This window comes from Polypterus senegalus, chromosome 12 (assembly GCF_016835505.1).
Source record: "Polypterus senegalus isolate Bchr_013 chromosome 12, ASM1683550v1, whole genome shotgun sequence".
In the NCBI taxonomy this organism is placed as follows: Eukaryota; Metazoa; Chordata; class Cladistia; order Polypteriformes; family Polypteridae; genus Polypterus; species Polypterus senegalus.
In genome coordinates, this window is record NC_053165.1 from 41,285,343 (window position 1) to 41,300,827 (window position 15,485).

General features: G+C 45.3%; 1 protein-coding gene across 1 annotated transcript in view; it reads left to right on the top strand.

The window, feature by feature from the left end:
- fbxw12 (F-box and WD repeat domain containing 12) overlaps window positions 1-15,485 on the top strand; it is a 121,173-nt gene that overhangs the window by 44,055 nt on the left and 61,633 nt on the right. Inside the window, exon 3 of the mRNA XM_039771003.1 lies at window positions 15,201-15,364. Within this exon, the coding sequence (XP_039626937.1) occupies window positions 15,201-15,364 (164 nt within the window). The remainder of the gene's footprint in view (window positions 1-15,200; window positions 15,365-15,485) is intronic.

Consider the following 15,485-nt stretch of genomic DNA (forward strand, 5'->3'; position numbering starts at 1 on the left):
ATAAAATAAAACACCAAAACTACTTAAAACCTATTACTTTTATTACTGTGTATAACTAAAACTAGTTAGGTCCCAGGAAATCCTGCAAGGTTCCAGCGCCTCAGAAGATGTCACTTGTGAAGCCGGCCCCTTTGATGACGTCACTTGTGAAGCCGGCCCCTTTGATGACGTCACTTGTGAAGCCGGCCCCTTTGATGACGTCACTTCTGGTTCCGACCCCTTTGCTGACATCAGTTCCTCTCCAGACCTTTAAAGCCTCCATCTTGGGCTACTATAGCCAGTTCTGTTTTGGACTCTGTGATATGCACATCGTGCTTTTGATTCAAAAAACCCTTTTGCAGCTGGGAAAAACAATATAAGGGTGGCTGCCCCAAACCTTTATAATGTCTTGGACTCGTAACTATGACTATATATATTTATATATACAGTAATCCCTCCTCGATCGCAGGGGTTGCGTTCCAGAACCCCCAAAAATAGATGAAAATCCGCGAAGTAGAAACCATATGTTTGTATAGTTATTTTTATATAAGCCCTTATAAACTCTCCCACACTGTTAACGTTATTAGAGCCCTCTAGACATGAAATAACACCCTTTAGTCAAAAGTTTAAACTGTGCTCCATGACAAGACAGAGATAACAGTTCTTTCTCATAATTAAAAGAATGCAAACATATCTTCTTCTCTTCAGGAGCAGAGAATTTCAGAGAGAGAGAGAGAGCGCTCGCAAAGAAAAGCAAACAATCAAAAAATCAATACATGTGCTTTTAAGTATTCCAAAGCACCACAATAAAGCGGCATTTTTTAGAGGAGCGTCAGTATCTTCTAAGCAAACAGCCTCTGTGCAAACAGCCCCTCTGCTCACATCTCCTCCATCAGGCGCAGAGAATGTCAGAGAGAGAGAGAGAGAGAGAGAGAGAGAGAGAGAGAGAGCGAGATTAAAGCAAACAATCAAAAAATCAATAAGTGTGCTTTTGGAAGCACCGCGATAAAGCGGCATTTCTTAGAGGTGCGTCCGTATCCACTAGGCAAACAGCTTCTGTGCAAATACCACCTCAGCTCACACCCCCACCGTCAGGCGCAGAGAATGTCAGAGAGGGTGAGATAGAGGCAGAGAGGAGCAAACAATCAAGCACCGCGCAGGAAGCATATCTTATAGCATTGAGGAGTTTTAGTTAATATGTAATACATGCTCTGATTGGGTAGCTTCAAAGCCATCCGCCTATAGCGTCCCTTGTATGAAATCAACTGGGCAAACAAACTGAGGAAGCATGTACCATAAATTAAAAGACCTATTGTCCGCAGAAAGCAGCGAACCAGCGAAAATTTTGTGATATATATTTATATGTGCTTACATTTAACATCCGCGATAGAGTGAAGCCGCGAAAGTCGAAGCGCGAAATAGCGAGGGATTACTGTATATATATATATATTGTAGACGCCGCCCGGATACAGACAGGCAGACATGTTGTAATCCACTACCACACGTTTATTTACAATATTTACAATATAAAATGCTCACAAACAAACCCCAACAAAGTCCTGGCCACACAATGCCTTCTCCTTCGGGCCGCCTCCACTCTCTCTCTCCTGCTTTGTCCTGCTTCCACCCGACTCCAGCCTCGAATGAAGAGAGACGGCCCCTTTTATCTCATCCCGGATGAGCTCCAGGTATTTCCCGGCATTCCTCCCTGGACACGCTCCAGTGTGGCGGAAATGCCGGCTGTTCTCCCGGAAGCTCTCCGGGTGTCCCTTTTCTTCTTCCCCCCAGCACTTTCTGGTGTGGCGGAAGTGCTGAGGTCCAGGGTCCCCAAGGCATTGGGGCGCCACCTGGCAGTGACCACGGCTCCCTACAGGGTTGGGCCTCCAAGCCCTCTACCCGTGGCCTCCAAAGCAACCAGGAAGGCAGCCCCCACGTGATCCAGGGTGGGCATTGACCCTCTTCCGGTCCCTCAAGGCATCCCGGCCCTGGTTGCATTGGGGACCACGGGTGCAGGGCTTGGAAGCCCAACCCTGTTGGGGCCCGTGGTCACTGCCAGGGGGCGCCCCGGTGCCTGGAGAGCCCTGGACCTCAGCACTTCCGCCACACCAGGAAGTGTTGGGGGGGAAGATGAGCAGGGACACCCGGAGTGCTTCCGGGGATGCAGCCAGCACTTCCGCCACACTGAGGCGTGTCGGTGGGAGATGGCCGGAGCACACCTAGAGCACATCCGGGTGCTTATAAAAGGGGCCGTCTCCCTACACATTCGATGAATGGAGTCGGGCGAGGAGTGGAGGAAGTCTGGCTGGAGAAAAGTGGAGGCGGCCTGGAGAAGGAAGGCACTATAGAGAGAGGCCTGGACTTTGGGGAATTGGTGCTGGAAGCACTGGGTTGTGCACCTAAAACTGTAAATATTTGGACAATAAAAATGTGTATGTTGGGTGACAAACCTTTGTCCGTCTGTCTGTGTCCGGGGCTCGTTCCACAATATATATTGTAAGCTTGGGTCCGAACACCATCAGACTTAACACCAGCACTTTACACAAAACATCCATCCATCCATCCATCCTCTTCCGCTTATCCGAGGTCGGGTCGCGGGGGCAGCAGCTTAAGCAGAGAGGCCCAGACTTCCCTCTCCCCGGCCACTTCTTCCAGCTCTTCCGGAGAATCCCATGCGTTCCCAGGCCAGCCGGGAGACATAGTCCCTCCAGCGTGTCCTGGGTCTTCCCCGGGCCTCCTCCCGTTGGACGTGCCCGGAACACCTCACCAGGGAGGTGTCCAGGAGGCATCCTGATCAGATGCCCGAGCCACCTCATCTGACTCCTCTCGATGCGGAGGAGCAGCGGCTCTACTCTGAGCCCCTCCCGGATGACTGAGCTTCTCACCCTATCTTTAAGGGAAAGCCCAGACACCCTGCGGAGGAAACTCATTTCAGCCGCTTGTATTCGCGATCTCGTTCTTTCGGTCACTACCCATAGCTCATGACCATAGGTGAGGGTAGGAGCGTAGATCGACTGGTAAATTGAGAGCTTGGCCTTACGGCTCAGCTCCTTTTCACCACGACAGACCGATGCAGAGCCGCATCACTGCGGATGCCGCACCGATCCGCCTGTCGATCTCACGCCCATTCTTCCCTCACTCGTGAACAAGACCCGAGATACTTGAACTCCTCCACTTGGGGCAGGATCTCTCCCCAACCCTGAGAGGGCACTCCACCCTTTTCCGCTGAGGACCATGCTCTCGGATTTGGAGGTGCTGATTCTCATCCCAGCCGCTTCACACTCAGCTGCGAACCGATCCAGAGAGAGCTGAAGATCACGGCCTGATGAAGCAAACAGGACAACATCATCTGCAAAAGCAGTGACCCAATCCTGAGTCCACCAAACCGGACCCCTTCAACACCCTGGCTGCGCTTAGAAATTCTGTCCATAAAAGTTATGAACAGAATCGGTGACAAAGGGCAGCCCTGGCGGAGTCCAACTCTCACTGGAAACGGGCTCGACTTACTGCCGGCAATGCGGACCAAGCTCTGACACGGTTGTACAGAGACCGAACAGCTCTTATCAGGGGTCCGTACCCCATACTCCCGAGCACCCCCACAGGATTCCCGAGGGACACGGTCAATGCCTTTCCAAGTCCACAAAACACATGTAGACCGGTCGGGCAAACTCCCATGCACCCTCCAGGACTCTGCTAAGGGTGAAGAGCTGGTCCACTGTTCGACGACCAGGACGAAAACCACACTGTTCCTCCTGAATCCGAGGTTCACTATCCGACGGACCCTCCTCTCCAGAACCCCGAATAGACTTTTCCAGGGAGGCTGAGGAGTGTGATCCCTCTATAGTTGGAACACACCCTCCGTCCCCTTTTAAAGAGGGGACCACCACCCCGGTCTGCCAATCCAGAGGCACTGTCCCGATGTCCATGCGATGTTGCAGAGCGTGTCAACCAAGACAGTCCTACAACATCCAGAGCCTTAAGGAACTCCGGCGTATCTCATCCACCCCGGGCCCTGCCACCAAGGAGTTTTTTTGACCACCTCGGTGACTTCAGTCCCAGAGATGGGAGAGCCCACCTCAGAGTCCCCAGGCTCTGCTTCCTCATTGGAAGGCATGTTAGTGGGATTGAGGAGGTCTTCAAGTACTCCTCCCACCGACCCACAACGCCCGAAGTCGAGGTCAGCAGCGCACCATCCCCACCATATACGGTGTTGACACTGCACTGCTTCCCTCCTGAGACGCCGGACGGTGGACCAGAATCTCCTCGAAGCCGTCCAAAGTCGCTCTCCATGGCTCTCCAAACTCCTCCCATGCCCGAAGTTTTGCCTCAGCAACAACGAAGCCGCGTCCGCTTGGCCTGCCGGTACCTATCAGCTGCCTCCAGAGACCCACAGGACAAAAAGTCCTATAGGACTCCTTCTTCAGCTTGACGGCATCCCTCACGCGGTGTCCACCAACGGGTTCGGGGATTGCCACCACGACAGGCACCGACCACCTTGCGGCCACAGCTCCGTCAGCCGCCTCAACAATAGAGGCACGGAACATGGCCCATTCGACTCAATGTCCCCACCTCCCTCGGGACGGGTTGAAGTTCTGCCGGAGGTGGGAGTTGAAGCTACTTCTGACAGGGGACTCTGCCAGCCGTTCCCAGCAGACCCTCACAACACGCTTGGGCCTACCAGGTCTGACCGCATCTTCCCCACCATCGAAGCCAACTCACCACCAGGTGGTGATCAGTTGACAGCTCGCCCCTCTCTTCACCCGAAAGTGTCCAAGACATATGGCCGCAAGTCCGGCGACACGACCACAAAGTCGATCATCGACCTAAGGCCTAGGGTGTCCTGGTGCCAAGTGCACATATGAACACCCTTATGCTTGAACATGGTGTTCGTTATGGACAATCCATGACGAGCACAGAAGTCCAATAACAAAACACCGCCGGGTTCAGATCGGGGCCATTCCTCCCAATCACGCCTTCCAGGTCTCACTGTCATTGCCCACGTGAGCATTGAAGTCTCCCAGCAAAACGAGGGAATCCCCAGAAGGTATGCCCTCTAGCAACCCCTCCAGAGACTCCAAAAAGGGTGGATACTCCAAACTGCTGTTCGGCGCATATGCACAAACAACAGTCAGGACCCTTCCCCCCACCCGAAGGCGGAGGGAGGCCACCCTCTCGTCCACCGGGTAAACCCCAATGCACAGGCTCCAAGTGGGGGCAAGTATGCCCACACCTGCTCGGCCTCTCACCGGGGGCAACTCCAGAGTGGTAGAGAGTCCAGCCCCTCTCAAGGAGATTGGTTCCAGAGTCCAAGCTGTGCGTCGAGGTGAGTCTGACTATATCTAGCCGGAACCTCTCGACCTCGCGCACTAGCTCAGGCTCCTTCCCCTTCAGAGAGGTGACATTCCACATCCCAAGAGCCAGTTCAGTTTGAACCACTCTTTGTCTCATCCCTCACCTAGGACCAGTTTGCCCTGGGTGGCCCTACCAGGGGCATAAAGCCCCGGACAACATAGCTCCTAGGATCATTGGGACATGCAAACCCCTCCACCACGATAAGGTGATGGTTCAAGGAGGAGACTTTACACAAAACATAACGCTTATTATTACAAATAAGTCCCACACAGCACACAGTGCTCCCAGCACCAATCACCCTCCTCACTGGCTTCTCTCTCAATCTCCATGGGCCGCCTTTCCTCTCCTCATGGGAGCTTCCCGACTCTAGCTCTCTGATTGGAGTGAGGCGGCCCCTTTTATTCCCACCCAGATGTGCTCCAGGTGCTTGATGACACTCTTTGCACCCGGAAGCACTCCGGGCATCCCTGGAAGGTTCTTCATCCACTCTCCCAGGTGTGGCGGAAGTGTCGATCTCCTGTGCTCCATGACGCTTGGGGTGCCCCCTGGTGGTGGCCACGGGCTCCATGGGGCTTGAGCCTCCTTGCTCCTTTCCCGTGGTCCGCTCAACACCTCCTGGCCTGGGGGACATATAGACCTCCCAGGCGTCCCGGCTGGGTCTGACCCCCAGCCCCCTGTGACAATAAAAAAAAAAAATATATATATATATATATATATAAAACTAATATATATATATATATATATATATATATATATATATATATATATATATATATATATTGTGAGCTGGAGGGCTGATCGCACTCTCAGAGAATACAGACGTTCCTGGGAAAACCCCTGAAAAACGTTGACAGACTACCTTCACATTGCTTACCTTACTTGCGCTCTGTCACGTGATAAACCTCTCGCGCAATTCTCTGCATACTTAAAAGCATGTACAGCACCTGTCAGTCCTGGAATTGATTGTTTGCTTCTTTCTTTCTCTCTCTCTCTGTCATCTCTGTCTTGTCATGGAGAGTACATTTAAACTTTTGAAAAAGAGACAAATGTTCGTTTGCAGTGTTTGAATAAAATTCCTGTCTCCAACCTCCTGTGTTTCTGTGCAAATCTGTGACCCAAGCGTGATATATATATATATATATATATATATATATATATATATATATATATATATATATATATATATATATATATATATATATATATAATCTTCATTTGGGTCTTGATCTTTGTTTGTCCGCGAATGAATTAGAAGAAGCACTAGATGGCAGTAGAGAGACAGCTAAAACATAGGCATTGCATTAAGAATCTCCTCCAGGCTTATATTACTGAAGACTGTAGTACTCCAGTCACACCTCAAAACACAGACATTCAAACAAAACAAATTGTTGTGCTAAATTAACTAAGATCTTCATTTAGATCTTGATCTTTGTTTGTCTGCGAATTCCACGCATGCATAGACCACCTTCCAGTTTAGTATGTTGTTGTTACTGACGGATGTCAACAATGTGCCGGAATAACGAAAGGGGTGGTGGACAGTGTTACGCTGGTTAGCTCCTGAGGCCTGGTTAGAGAATGAGATTGCCGAAGATAAAAGGTATGTGCCTACGTAACATATGAATGAAAGAAAGACAGTGGGTAAAATGAATGACAACATAACAGCACGTTCCAGAAATTATTATTGTTACGTTGTAGCCAGCGAGTGCTTCACGTCTCACAGTTGTACATGCTAACATGTCAGTGAAGTGATCTCTATTTATGCTTTAAAGAGCCTGGATACCTATGTGTCCCCCTTTAATAACCATTGTTCCGTGTTTATTGCCTTACTCTTTGGATTGCCACAAAGCAACCTGCGAGATTGGAGAAAGGTTGAGAAGACATCGTGAGAGGAAACGACAGCGTCCTGAAAATGAGATGGACTGTGAACGGACAGAAACAAAAATGCTCCTACATCACCACATAATTACGATTCGGATAGTGATTCCGAGTGGGCCGTTCCTATCGAATCAATATCCAGGGGTTTTCTTTTTAATTTTGTTTCCCTTATAAAAATCATAATGCTGTGCAACGAAGGGCCCAGTTCACGACTGGCAGCCGCGTTTAAACAGGGAGCCCTTCACAGACAACTTTAACACGCACAACGTAGTTGGCCGCACAGGGCTAGTATATATATATATATATATATATATATATATACAGTGGTGTGAAAACTATTTGCCCCTTCCTGATTTCTTATTCTTTTGCATGTTTGTCACACAAAATGTTTCTGATCATCAAACACATTTAACCATTAGTCAAATATAACACAAGTAAACACAAAATGCAGTTTTTAAATGATGGTTTTATTATTTAGGGAGAAAAAAAATCCAAACCTACATTGGCCCTGTGTGAAAAAGTAATTGCCCCCTTGTTCAAAAATCACCTAACTGTGGTGTATCACACCTGAGTTCAATTTCCGTAGCCACCCCCAGGCCTGATTACTGCCACACCTGTTTCAATCAAGAAATCACTTCAATAGGAGCTGCCTGACACAGAGAAGTAGACCAAAAGCACCTCAAAAGCTAGACATCATGCCAAGATCCAAAGAAATTCAGGAACAAATGAGAACAGAAGTCATTGAGATCTATCAGTCTGGTAAAGGTTATAAAGCCATTTCTAAAGCTTTGGGACTCCAGCGAACCACAGTGAGAGCCATTATCCACAAATGGCAAAACATGGAACAGTGGTGAACCTTCCCAGGAGTGGCCGGCTGGCCGACCAAAATTACCCCAAGAGCGCAGAGACGACTCATCTGAGAGGTCACAAAAGACCCCAGGACAACGTCTAAAGAACTGCAGGCCTCACTTGCCTCAATTAAGGTCAGTGTTCACGACTCCACCATAAGAAAGAGACTGGGCAAAAACGGCCTGCATGGCAGATTTCCAAGACGCAAACCACCGTTAAGCAAAAAGAACATTAGGGCTCGTCTCAATTTTGCTAAGAAACATCTCCATGATTGCCAAGACTTTTGGGAAAATACCTTGTGGACTGATGAGACAAAAGTTGAACTTTTTGGAAGGCAAATGTCCCGTTACATCTGGCTTAAAAGGAACACAGCATTTCAGAAAAGAACATCATACCAACAGTAAAATATGGTGGTGGTAGTGTGATGGTCTGGGGTTGTTTTGCTGCTTCAGGACCTGGAAGGCTTGCTGTGATAGATGGAACCATGAATTCTACTGTCTACCAAAAATCCTGAAGGAGAATATCCGGCCATCTGTTCGTCAACTCAAGCTGAAGCGATCTTGGGTGCTGCAACAGGACAATGACCCAAAACACACCAGCAAATCCACCTCTGAATGGCTGAAGAAAAACAAAATGAAGACTTTGGAGTGGCCTAGTCAAAGTCCTGACCTGAATCCAATTGAGATGCTATGGCATGACCTTAAAAAAGGCGCTTCATGCTAGAAAACCCTGAAATAAAGCTGAATTACAACAATTCTGCAAAGATGAGTGGGCCAAAATTCCTCCAGAGCTGTAAAAGACTCATTGCAAGTTATCGCAAACACTTGATTGCAGTTATTGCTGCTAAGGGTGGCCCAACCAGTTATTAGGTTCAGGGGGCAATTACTTTTTCACACAGGGCCAATGTAGGTTTGGATTTTTTTTCTCCCTAAATAATAAAAACCATCATTTAAAAACTGCATTTTGTGTTTACTTGTCTTATATTTGACTAATGGTTAAATGTGTTTGATGATCAGAAACATTTTGTGTGACAAACATGCAAAAGAATAAGAAATCAGGAAGGGGCAAATAGTTTTTCACACCACTGTATATATATATATATATATATATATATATATATATATATATATATATATATATATATACAGGTGCCGGTCATAAAATTAAAATATCATGACAAAGTTGATTTATTTCAGTAATCCCATTCAAAAAGTGAAACTTGTATATTAGATTGATTCATTACACACAGACTGATGTATTTCAAAATATATATATATACTAGCAAAATACAAAGTACTGCATTAAAATTTTTATTAAGAAGAAAATTAAACCTTTTTAAACAGGGAAAATATGCCAATAATTATTTGTTATTATTTGATCTCTTTGTATACCACATTGTGAGTTCGGCACTCCGGTTGTAACATGACCAAGCTTTGCGCTGAGCTTACTCTTAAGGATGCAACGTACAGTTGGCCATGTGAACAGTAATCTTGTTTCACATCTCACAGCTTGGATTGCTGCTGTCGTAATCGGTTTGAGTTTCATGGTTTGTTTCAATTACGTTAGTATTTGCAGGACTTGTTGTGTTGAAGTGACATTCGGCATCTGTCAAATGTTGTAAGCACACAACCGGTTTCATCGATAAAATCACATCCAGCTTTTGAGAGTTTAAACATTCATAAACATCAAAGTGTCCACTACTGAAATCGTCACCTGTGAATCTAAGATGTTTAAGAGGCATTGGCGGTTGTCGAAAGGTGTAAAATATTTGGCCATTTTGGTACACTTGAAAGCAACAACCGAACAATTCAGTGGCAGCCATCAACTCACAAGCAGAACCATAGGTGAAGGGCTTAAGCATTTCACTCTTATAGTGCTCCTGTGTAGTATAATTATCTCCTGTACCATCATCAGTCCACACCTTGAACCTGTCCCAGTCATTCAATACATAAGACACAATGTTCCTCCGGATATCAAGAGTGAGCCTGATATGGCCGTGCAATATGATCATCTCGATAGACACTGTAATGGGGGTTGGAATGATAAAGGAAATGGGTACCTGAGCAATGTAAAGTAAGTGTAAAATACCTACACAATAACTATAATTGTAATAAACAAACAATAAAACAGCGGAGAAGCCGTGGATTAAACAAAAAGGCTGTAGTTATCAATAGGGAGACGTGAATCCCGTGGCGAAGCAAGGAAGGGAATGTAGAGACCGGAGCAACGGGTGGTCTTATATAGGCAGGCAGCCAACAACGTGGGAGGCGTTGGGATGGGGGACCCAACGCCACCTTACACGGCGACCGAGCTGCAGGCTATAGACGTATATATGTACGCAAGTAGGATTCAGTTAGCGTTGGGAACCCATGTACCAAATTTCTTGAAGATGGGCACATAAGTAACAAAGACTGTTGAAAAGTTCAATATGGCGGCCGACAGTGGCATCATACCACCGAAATAAGTATGTACATTGGTTTCGGTTAGCTCAGGGAAGCCGCCTACCAAATTTCATGAAGATGGGGCCATGAATAAGAAAGTTCAACATGGCGGACATTGTCGACCGTTATGACCGTTACGTGTAGAATTTTGAAATGAAACCTGCTTAACTTTTGTAAGTATGCTGTAAGGAATAAGCCTGCCAAATGTCAGCTTTCTACCTACATGGGAAGTTGGAGAATTAGTGATGAGTCAGTGAGTGAGTGAGTGAGTGAGTCAGTCAGTGAGGGCTTTGCCTTTTATTATTATAGATTGTGATGGAGAGCCGGGTCCCATACCCGACCAGGACGCCCCTACTCTATCTGTTCTGGGGGAGCAACCATGGGCAGTCTCGAAACCTCTCCCGGGACGCTTGATGGCAGCCTCCCTGGCAGACGGTAATTCCCCAACTGGTCGCATGGCTCCATGGGAGAAGGAGTCTTCCACAGCCTGGTTGGGAGCTCGGATGGTCGCTGGGGGGAGCTCCATGGAGTCAACAGCCTAGCTGGACGAGTCTTCAGCCCCACCCGGCAGTTAGGACCAGGTGGTCATGCACCTGGAATGCTTCTGGGTGGGCTATAAAAAGGGCCAGCCACCACCAGTCGATGGCCAGATTCGGGAGGAGGAGGACTAAGCTTGAGGAGGAGTGGTCGTAAACGAGAGAGTGTTTTGGTGCTATTGAATTGTGTTTTTGGGACTGTGTATTACCTGTGGGGCACATGGAAGACGTGTGCCCATGGGGGAAGAAAAATAAAAAGCTAGTGAATTTTGTACGTGCCTCTGTGTCAGTCTGTGCCAGGTCGGGTGCTTATATAGCGCCTTATTACTATATATATATTTCTTCCACTTCAGGCCGCCTCCTTGCCTCCTCCAGCAAGCTCAGTCCTCTCCACTCCCGACTCTCGCCCTGAATGAAGGGAGGCGGCCCCTTTTATTATCACCCGGATGTGCTCCAGGTGGGTTCCAGCAATCACCCGCCGACACGCCTCTGTGTGGCGGAAGTGCCGGCTGCATCCCCGGAAGCACTCCGGTGTCCCTCTTCTTTCCCCAGCACTTCCTGGTGTAGCGGAAGTGCTGAGGTCCAGGGCTCCCAAGGCACGGGAACGGCCACTGGCGGCGACCACGGGCCCCTACAGGGTGGAGCTTCCAAGCTCTGTGCCCGTGGCCCCCAAAGCAACCAGGATGGCGGCCCTCACATGATCCAGGGCGCGCGTAGACCCTCCTCCAGTTACTTAAGGCGTCCCGGCCGGGTCGTTGCCCCTGGCATCCCTGACAATATATATATATGTGTGTGTGTGTATATATATACAGTATATGTGCATATATATATATATATATATATATGTATATATAATCTATATATAGAACTCATCAATGTATTTAATTGCATTATTTATAACATTTAAAAAAGTAAGTAAAAACTATTTTTAAAATACATGACTTGCTTCTAAATGTCTTATCTACATAGTGTTTTGCTTCCATCAAATTACATTTTTTACATTACTGTCTCAGATTGACAGCATGATTCAAGATCCTTATTTGGTGACATAATGTAGTACTTAGTGCAGGACTGCCTCAGATTCTGAAGACAATGAGGAAAACAGTGTATCTGGTCTGCTGATGAATTTTTCAAAAGTATTGCATTATGGAGGCTTCTGCAGAGAGGCGCCCAAGCTTATGGAGTGAGGCAGGTGGTTGGGAGTGAGTCTCAGGGCCATGGGAGCCAGAGGCTTGTGAAAGAGGAGCTTCTGCTGTGTGCTTATATGGGAGTAGGAGTAGCCCAATTGATGGCGTCTCCCAGCAAGGGCTGAAGGTAAGCAGTGGGAGAGACGTGTGGGATTTGCTGGGTTGCCCTGCAGACAGCGAAGGAAAGGCGGCAGGGAACGGAGCCCAGATAAGAAGGTTGACTGCACCTGTCAGCGGGCGTCTCTTCCTTCTGCAAGGTCCTTCTGCAGGTTTAAAGGAAAGCACTGTTTTTATGGAATGTCTCTGGTTTTAACCTCATCATTTTAAAGGAATATTTATTGAACTGTTTTTAACCTCCACCAGCACATTTTCATTTAGATGGATTATTTATTTCTGGAACATTTTGAAGCACTGCACTTTTTGGACACAGTTTGGTTTGATTAGTTTTAAATGAAAGCACTGTTCACCTTGTAACTATGGAGGAATATTTCGGACAAGATTAAATAAATAAAAGTACTGTGAAATGTGAGCATAAATAAATGAATGTGTCATGAAATGAGAGCCTAAATAAATAAATTTGTCATGAAATGAGAGCATAAATAAATAAATGTGTCACGAAATATGTTTTTTGTTGCGTATTTATTTATTTCATTTTGTCCATAACATTCCTCCAAACCATCATGAAATATGACTTGAAATAAAACTGTCACTTTCACTCGTCAAAGTTGAGAGGGTGGGCTCTAATACACCCTCTAGTTACTGATTGGTGAATCGATAGCACAAGAATTAATTAGAAAAATGCTTACTACTGCCGATGAAATGGATTCTGCTGAAGATATTACGTATTTCAGAGAGAAAATTGAAGATTTATCGGAAGAAATTACAATGTTGGCGGCCCTTTTAGACTCCGATATAGATTAAACTATTTTTGAACTTTTCGAAAACAGGTGGAACGGACTCGACTACACTCCAGTTCAGGTGATGCAGTTCCCTGCTCTGGACGTCTATCCTTTGACATTTCAGCTGAGACAATAGAACACCTTCTGCTGTGCGGTTTAAAAGTACGACAGATTGCAGATCTATATAGTGTATCGGGGAAGACGATCACAAGGCGAATGAGCCAGTTTGATATACGGTAAACTGCAACAGCTGTATTAGTTTAGGTACTTTGACATGGAATGCCCAAAGCAGCTCCAACTAATATTTTGAACCCTTGTTTTACGAGTATAAAGTCAGGTGCATATTCGCAGCTACTTTTTCAAACAACAAAGCGAATATGCACCTGACTTTATACTCGTAAAACAAGGGTCAAATACTCAGTTCAAAATATTAGTTGGCGCTGCTTTGGGCATTCCATGTCAAAGTACCTAAACTAATACAGCTGTTGCCGCTTACCGTATATCAAACTGGCTCATTCGCCTTGTGATCGTCTTCCCCGATACACGATATAGATCTGCAATCTGTCTGTTCTATTGACTCATCTGGAATGTCATAGGATGGACATCCAGAGCAGGGAACTGCGTCACCTGAACTGGAGTGTAGTAGAGTCCGTTCCACCAGTTCTTCGATAATTTCAAAAATAGCTTCATCTATATCGGAGTCTAAAAGGGCCACCAACATTGTAATTTCTTCCAATAAATCTTCAATTCTCTCTCTGAAATAACGTAATATCTTCGGCAGAATCCATTTCATCGGCAGTAGTAAGAATTTTGCTAATTAATTCTTGTGCTATCCATTCACCAATCAATAACTAGAGGGCGAGTGAAAGTGACAGTTTTATTTCAAGTCGTATTTCATGATGGTTTGGAGGAATGTTACAGACAAAATTAAATAAATAAGCAACAAAAAACATATTTCGTGACACATTTATTTATGCTCTCATTTTATGACACATTTATTTATTTATGTTCACATTTCACCGTACTTTTATTTATTTGTGCATTTATTTATTTATTTAATTTTGTCAGAAATATTCCTCCATAGTAACCATTCACTTCCTTTGTGTGTGTTTTGTCCTCATCTGCCAGGTTCATCCAGTTACGTTATTGACAGTGTTGGGTTCAAGAGGCTTCCAGACAAGAGTGGGAGCATGGAGCTGACCTGCACTGTCACAATATGGTCTATAGTTTAATTATAAAAATACATTTTCATATAGAATATAAGACTGCTATTGTCTGGTTATGCAGAAGGTTATTGTAAAAAGTTTTTTAAAGGGATAAAGTAGAAAAATAGGTATTGGAGTCAGTCAATCATGTAACATGAAATCAGTGATTGGTATCAGCCTTAAAAAACCTGATTGAAGCATCTCTAATTTTTTTCCTCTCATTACTTTGAAGAAGGTATAATTTTTTTAGGTAAGCATAGCAGTATTTAAGGTGACATGCAGTGTTTGTCTGTCTTATTACTTCTGTATTTCTTTTTGATTTGTGAAGTTGGGATCTGCCATTTAATTCAGTGTTTGAAATATGTAATTCTTCATTCTGTATTTTTTTAAATGTAATTTGACTAAAATACAACATTTTTTGGCTCTTTATATAATTCCCAGTGCATCATTTTTGTCCAGTTGGTGCTGTGCTCAACTGACTTAGGATAAAAACTGTAGTATCTTGAGAAAACATGCAAAGTCACTATAGACAGTGATTAGGATGAGTTTCAAACCCATTCACCTGAAGTCGACAAGCAGCAACATTAATTACGTTTTTTATTGTAGTGCACATAATGATTACATCTTAAGTGTATAATAGTGTAAATGCTAAAAAAATGTGCATTGCGCTGTAAAACGTGCAGTCTAGCACAAAAATTATTAGAAAGTGACAAGTGCTTACATTCTTGGTCAAACATTATTTGTTGTATGGAATTTTCAAAGTGTTCATTTGTAACTTGTTTATAGTAAGCAGTTTCCTTCATAAATTAATAAGCTCTGCTGAGCTAAATGGATCCAGTGCTTGCTGCCACTACCTTTATTTTTGCAAATATCTTTTCAGAAATATGTGTCTGCAGCGTTGGACTTTTTGCAACCCTTCACTTCTTAAACCTGGAATGCAGACCTGGAGGAGTTATTACTTGCATCGCTCAAAACTGGAGAAACATATGATATCTGGGAGATCATCTACCGACTACACCTGTAAGACCCTCAGAGGTCATGATGGTGAGTTTCATCTATCAAGATAATGTGGTCTGAAATGAGGCAGCTCTCTCTCGTCCTTATTTTGCTGTGTAGTGTACATTACACATTTTTCAAGCTATCTACATATTGTCTTATGGATGTT